This window comes from Alosa alosa, chromosome 24 (assembly GCF_017589495.1).
Source record: "Alosa alosa isolate M-15738 ecotype Scorff River chromosome 24, AALO_Geno_1.1, whole genome shotgun sequence".
NCBI lineage: Eukaryota > Metazoa > Chordata > Actinopteri > Clupeiformes > Clupeidae > Alosa > Alosa alosa.
The window spans coordinates 20,361,136-20,368,762 of NC_063212.1; the positions used below are offsets into that span (position 1 = coordinate 20,361,136).

A 7,627-nucleotide genomic window follows, 5' to 3' on the forward strand; every position below is an offset into this window, starting at 1 on the left:
AGAAGAGGGTTTCTGTTAACAGAGCAAAGGTTTTCTTTACGAAACAAAGCTCTGCGGCAACTCTCTAAAGTGTTTTCATGTAATGTATGCATATGTTTATGCAATAACCGTGTGGCATGTTTATACTCACCCATGCATCAAACAATCTGTTCTCATAACAGGATGATCTTAGGAGTGATGAATTACACCAGGGGGTCTTTATCTCACATTGACTCATATGGAAACACTGCATCTACTATGCACACACACACACACACACACACACACACACACACACACACACACACACACACACACCTCACACACCCATCCATCTATCCATCTAAACATCCATCCTTTCATCTACCCATCCTCCTCATCCACCTGTCTATCTATCCATCTATCTCCTCATGAATTTATCCATCCATCCATCCATCCACCCATCTATCCATGCATCAAGCCATCTATGCATCTATATCCATCCTTTCATCCACCCACCCATTCATCTCCTCCTCCATCTGAATGCCCCTCTCTCTCTCTCTCTCTCTCTCTCTCCTCCACCATCCCCAGCTTCATGTCCAGCATCGGGGTCATGCTGCCCATGTTTCTGGTGCTGGCCTTCATGTACACAGTGTGCCAGATCATCAAGTCCCTGGTGCTGGAGAAGGAGAACCGCCTGAAGGAGGTCCTGCGTGTTGTGGGCGCCCGCAACGGCGCCCTCTGGTTCGCCTCGTTCATCGAGAACATGGTGCTGCTGACCGTGCCCTGCGCGCTTATCAGTGTCATGGTCAAGGTCAGTCGGCCGGCCTGACCGTCGAACCGTCGATTGCAACCGTCGATTGCAACCGTCGAACCCAGAAAGCAATCACCTGACTGGGTTCTGTGGGCCAGTTCTGGTCCACATTTGGGGCTTATTTGGGTGGAAATCAGCTGGTCAGTGGTTAAGAGCCCAGATCTCAAAGCATCACCAACAGGTTTAACAGTAGAATGTTATTTGGCAGAGCTGTTATTGCGATTGGTTGCATTTAAGGGTAACACTTTACTTGACAGTATCGACATAAGAGTGACATGACACTGTCATGACACATGAATCTTAACCCCAATCCTAACCTCTAACCCTAATCCTAACCCTAACCCTAACCTTAAACCTATAATCCTAACCCTAAATTGTTATGACAAAAAACGAATGTCACTTAATAACAGAAGCGTTATGTCATAAACGTTTATGACTTGTTTATGACATGTTCATGACACTGTCATGTCACTCTTGTCACTCTGTCGATACTGTCAAGTAAAGTGTAACCCATTTAAGTTACATTTAGGTTCATATCCTTTAAGGTCCCATTTACCAATGTGTCAAGAAAAAATACATGTGTGAGAAAACTACTTGATCCTCAGGGTTAATTACTGTTAAATACTGAGGTGCATGGCTTGTTTAACATCAGTACATTATGCTGGATTCTTTTAAGGTTCATCTTGGTTCTCCTAACTTTATTCAGGTCATTAAAATTAACAAACCATTAACATTAGCAATGATCAGCTCTGAATTTAAATTATTGCTTCACTAAGCTTAAGTATTGCATTTAGCTAATGGAGGAACGTAAATGGGACCTTGAAGTAAAATGCAGCCTTTTTCTTTCTTTGATGAGAGATAGTTGATGGCCACATATTTGTTATTTACTTACTTTATTTACTACTTTTTTTTAGAAACCGTCTGCTGTTTTGGGCAGAGTGAGCTCAGCATTCCCTTTAATTTTGAAACAAAACAAACAAAAAAATGTTGGTGATGTGATGGGTTCTGTTGTACTTTTTGGATGATGAGCCGGAATAGTGATTGCAGAATTAATCTCTGAAATTTATTGTGTCAAGCGTGAACTGGGTGAACTTTGATTTCAGAAAAAGTGGGTGATTATGCTAATTGGTTATGGTTCCATTAAATCTGCTCACGCTCTCGCCAAAAAAAAAAAAAATCAATCTCCGATTACAGCATTTGTGCAAAGTGGTGCTTATGATGTAACTATTTGCATCCTAACAGTCCTTTTTTTGTTTGTGCATGAACTTCAGTGACACTCTTTTCATTTTCTTTTCTTTCTCTTTGTCCTCTGTTAACATTTTCTCTCTCTGACTCATTCACTCATGGAAGACCGAAGACCAGTGACCTTTCGTGAAGCGTAGGTTACTTCTTCCGCTTGCGACAGGCAATAATTTGCTGTCCTTCATTTTGAAGTCCTTGAGTTCACCATAGCCCACTGATTTTAGTGGATTTAGAATATTAAAAAAAAAAAAGTCAGTATAAATAACCCTCTCCCATATTTGATCCCCATGCTTCATTTGAAGATTCCATCGTCATGTCTCTGACACCTCATTTTTAGTCGTAAGCCCCTCAGAGTCTTATCAATCACAGCCTTAACCTTAAGGATGAGACGGATGTGTTGTGTTGTGGGCCATCCAAAATATTAAGATCATTTATTGTTTTCTACTGTCACTCTTCCATCAGAAGGGCTTAGACTTTGTTGTGGCCAATTGACCTTTCAGCTCCATTTCATTTGCCACCAACCCAACATTGTTCTTCTTTCTCTTTTGGACTGACAGCTATGGGCGAGGATGTCCTGCTTTAAAAAAAAAGCAAGCATCATTTAAACAAATAAAGAGCCGGCAGCCAAACGAAATGGAAAGAAGTGGTTTCTCATTAGGGCGGACTTAATCCATTTCCCGCGGCCTAATTGGAAAAAATCTCCCCTGTAAATAAAATTTACATTTTAACAGCTGGGGCAAAATGTTACTTCCCCCACCGGCCTAACGCGCTGGCCGGCGATCAACAATTTGTAAACATTAATAATGCTAAATTGAGTTAGCCGGGGGTGCTTCAGCATTGGAGGAGGCCGATGAGGAGGAGGTTTGACGCTGAGCACTTGCGTGTTCTATTCACGAGCGCATCCTAAACGATGATTGCACGCAGCTCTTTGGCACATTAATAAGCGTTGGAAAGCTGTGATAATTATGGCCAACGTGGCATATGGATGCCGGTGAAGCAGTTGTGGCGGCAGCAGCAGCAGGAGCAGCAGTGGCTTTCCCACCTGCTTTCGCAGATGCAATCTGCATTTATTTCCAGCCAAGAGATGACAGCCAGGACATATTATTGATTCATTTGTGTCTCTCAATCGGTTTTATTTGGGTTTTTGGACCTGGCACTTTGAGGCTTTACACAGATTTTAAATGTGATTTACACTTCTTTGCTCTGATGACGTCCTAGGCCTCGGCCTGTGCCAATGTGGTGGTATTAAGCCTACTTATTTGTGTGTAAACGTTTTGTTGAAAACAACACAATGTATGAATTGGTATATTTGTTGTTGTCAGTTTTTAAAGCACAGGGTATTTTTTTAAGTTGCTGTACGCCCAAGTAGTACCCAGTGCATTGATATAGACCCTTTCAAGAGAGTTCCATTATCAGCATCATAGTTGGCCCCACAAGGCTTCCGTTTTAACATTCCATATGTTATCTTAATGCAGAGGAAGTAGAATGTTCAAGCATTGTTTTTGTTTTTATTGTTCTATTTTAGGGTCTATATGTGACGAAAAGGGCCACATGTTCAGTATGGAATACCATAGTTACATAGAGTAATAACAGGCATTCTGGACATACCGTGGTAATGAAGAGACAGCACTCTCCCTTATGTTAATCATTAAAGAGACTATGAAGCCATTAGTTTATGATAAAAAAAAAAACATGGTGTTGCTCTGTTTCTATGTAAACATATTATTTAAAAAACAACTTACTTGAACACAGATATTCTCCTTTTAATGAGGTGATAGTGGATGTTTTGGTGAAGAGGTGATGTGGATGTTTTCATGTGTAGCCTATTCAAACACAGTGGTTACTGAAAATGTATTTGACACCCAAAGTTAGAAACTGTTTACTATGATGAAATCGATGAAATGTAGTCTCTGCTGTCTGCTTTAATGACCAGCTTGTTGACTGTGTATTGATTACCTAGATACAGGTTTAAACAGGTTCAAGTCATATCACTCCCCATTCCCCTTTGTTTGTTTTGAAGTTTATGTCCATTATGCCATGATGCCATGATGAAATTTCAAAGCCTCAAAGTATTTTCAAACTTAACTGTGGATGTGTTCTGCCTCTCTACAAATGATAAATAGTGTACTGCAATTCAGCTGCACTGGCTTCAGCAGAGCTCAGTTCTCCCCCACCTCCATTATGTATATAATAAGCACACATGGAAGATTAGTCCGGGGTAGTCAAGGCACCAGCCCAAAGCAGAAACTGTTGTAAACAAACAGTGGTCCGCAGAGGAAGATCCCTGCCTCGTTATCCAGCCCTTTGGTGTGTACGTACGTGTGTGTGTGTGTGTGTGTGTGTGTGTGTGTGTGTGTGTGTGTGTGTGTGTGTGTGTGTGTGTGTGTGTGTGTGTGCCCAATCTGAAACTTGCCAACAATTTGCTACTGTGTCTCTCTAGATGACTTTTTAATTCAGGAATTACTCCCACTATCCAGAGCTTGACGTGGTGCTGTAGCACGCAACCTAAAAAGAAAGGGCTGGAGGTTTGGAGGTTTGGCAGGTTACTTGAAAAGATAAATATGCACATTGCATTTTTAACACATATCAGTAAGTGAGGATAGAACATACCTGTCAACATTTAGCTTTCCAAAAACGGGAGATTTTTTTTGGGGGTGTTTATACTGGATCTGTGTTTGCATGTTTAATACGTTTCATACACATTCAGTGTTTTAACACTGCATTTCGGTCGTTGCTTTTACCTTACCATTACCTTATGCATGCCAGTTATGTATCCACCAGCTGCCTGCCTGCAGCCTATACTTCCTAAACTCCAAAGCTGCTTGCTGTCAGATTTGGTTCCGAGGGCACAAGTTCAGTGTCTCAACAACACTTAATAATAGTTTATGTGATGTGTTAATCAATTAAATTCCCAACAATTTCCAACAGCTAGTTCTGGAGTAGGCCATTCAACTAGCCCACTTGCTTACGACGAGACTCAGGCTGCGCAGTCGGCACCCGCTTCCTTATTTGGGTTTTGGGTTGCAAGGTTTTAGCCTATGACAAAACGGTTAAAATTTAAACTAAGTGATCGTGTACGTGTAGGGTGTATTTCATACACAATCTGGCAACCTGAATGGATCAATGATTTTAAAATGAAATTTGATGGCCATGCAAATTACGGGAGTTTTCCGGGAGAAATAACAAAACGGGAGGGTGCCGGGAGATGACCTTGAAATACGGGAGAAACCCGGGAGTGTTGACAGGTATGGGATAGGAGCAGGTTTCACTCAATGCGTATACTTCTAAACTGTGCTGGCCTGAATAGTTAGAATCCGTAAAGTAGAAGAGAGGCCACACTATACTATGCATACACACTTTTATTTGCAAATAAAAGTATGTATGCATAGTACGGCCTCTCTCCTACTTTACGGATTACTCATCAGTCCAATGGTAGAGAAACGTACACACATAGAAAACACTATTAGGTGGAAAAGAAGCATGTGAAGGGTTCAGATGCAAAAGCCTCTAAATGCCACCTATGTCCAAAAATGAGATAAAGATGGTTAGGGGATGCTCTCCACAGATAGTATACGCTAATCAAATAATTTAACTTCTAAACCCACTAAATACCACTCTCTTCCTGGTCTGAAATATCGATTTATAGGCAAAAACCTATAGGAGCCTGAATTTAAATGCTCATTTAAAAGCAAAGTGGTCAGACGGATGTAGAGGGTTTTGCATCTGAACTCTTCATGAGCTCCCTTCCTAGGGCTTGTTTATACCATAGCAGCATCCTTGGACTGAACTGCAAACCGTTGAGAAGACATCAACAGTTTAGACATGCAAATAGACGGCACACTACTAAATAAGCACAAAGGAGTTCATGTTTATGTGAATTTGCAGGTTTTTGAAATCTACAAGAATAGTATGTGGTCTTTAAATGAAGGTCAAGTGACAGTATGTTGTGACACTTGTTACTAATGGAGATTGGTCCCAGTTGAGGTCCACAGATGTCAGATTTGTCAGTATTGTTCTGTACACCTATGCTATACATTGAGCAGTGGGTTCTGATGTCAGCGTTGTTCTGTGTGCTACAGGTACATTGAGCTGTGGGTTCTGATGTCAGTGTTGTTCTGTGTGCTGCACCTATGCTACGGTGCATTAAGCAGTGGGTTCTGACGGAGGGGGTCATACGCAGCGATCCATCCCAGTCCTGGCACAGATTGACCCGCTCTGTGCCAGCTTTGGCCCATCTCCCTGTCCATTGGTCAGCTGTGTCCTGTTGTCTTCTTGACCCTGGTGGTGAACCCTCCTGTGCCCCCCTTCCCTTACACACAGGTTCTTGCGTTCACTGGCACGTTCCCTGCCTCTCTATTTGACCCTGGCATGGATCTACTCGGTGGCCATGTTTGTCAAGGCCATGGTGCAAGAGAAGGAGGCGCGTCTGAAGGAGACAGTGAGGATGATGGGTCTGCAGGGCGTCACCTACTGCCTGAGCTGGTTCATCAGCATCCTTGTGCCGCTCAGCGTCAGCGCCCTGCTCCTCACCCTCATCCTCAAGGTGATTCCCAAACGCTGATTCACAACGATTCACAAGTGGTGACATGCACCGGTGATTCAGAAACACTGACTCATGTCACTGCACTGAGTCAGTTTAGTGATTCATACGTATTGCTGAACTTAAATGACTCACTGAATCATTTTAGTGATCCATATATAATCAATTTATATAATTTATATTCATTCACTGATTCATGTAACTGAATAAAATGATTCACTGAATTATTGCAGCAGTTCACTTCATGAACTCGTAGCGACAGACATGAGTTATTCACTTCACCGAGGAACATTCACTGAAAGTAAAAGGACTTTATTCAAAAAGTTTTAGGAAGGAAATTGATACTCTCTCGCCTTGCAGGTTTCCTTCAAAACAGGAAAAACTGATGGCATCATCCATTTTGAGCAGTAAAGGATAATGCAAAAATGACAGCAGCGTGAAGTTATTCATGCTCTGTTTGAAATGAACTCTGCAGGAGGGGCAAGTCTTGGAAAACGAGAAGAGATGAACATCTGGGCCCAGTGTTGGCAGAACCTGGGATGAGTCACTTAAATTTGTCATCCTGGAGACAAAACGGTTCTCCTGAGCAGAAGAAGTAAAAAAAAAAACATAGAGCCAGTCGACAGAAAAGATTCGAGTCCCTCCTATGCCTCAGTGAATGTCTAAAGAGCAGTAAAGAAATGCAGAGTGATCGACAAGGGGATGAGTCATGAGTTTAAGAACGCCTCAGGAACCAGGCTATCTTAGATAATAAGCTCTCCATGCACATGTTTAAGTGCAAGATAATTAAACTCACTTCCTGGTATCTCCCCTTGAGACTCACAATGCATTTCACTTATGCCATCGCCAAGAACTCATGGTCCTGTCATGTGGTGCATCCTACATCATCTATCTATCTATCTATCTATCTATCTATCTATCTATCTAGACATGTCTGTCTGTCTGTCTGCCTGCCTGCCTGTGTCAAGCAAACCTTAATCAATGTGGCACAGAGGCTTGTTGAAGCTTTACTGTAACATGTTGTATGGAAAATCTATATTGATTATAACTTTACCTCTGTGCCATTTTGATCC

The 7,627-nt window shown here is 42.0% G+C and overlaps 1 protein-coding gene across 1 annotated transcript in view; it reads left to right on the forward strand.

Moving 5' to 3' along the window:
* Nucleotides 1–7,627, forward strand: part of LOC125289304 (phospholipid-transporting ATPase ABCA1) — a 160,116-nt gene that overhangs the window by 64,712 nt on the left and 87,777 nt on the right. The window contains exon 14 of the mRNA XM_048236058.1: nucleotides 550–772. Within this exon, the coding sequence (XP_048092015.1) occupies nucleotides 550–772 (223 nt within the window). The remainder of the gene's footprint in view (nucleotides 1–549; nucleotides 773–7,627) is intronic.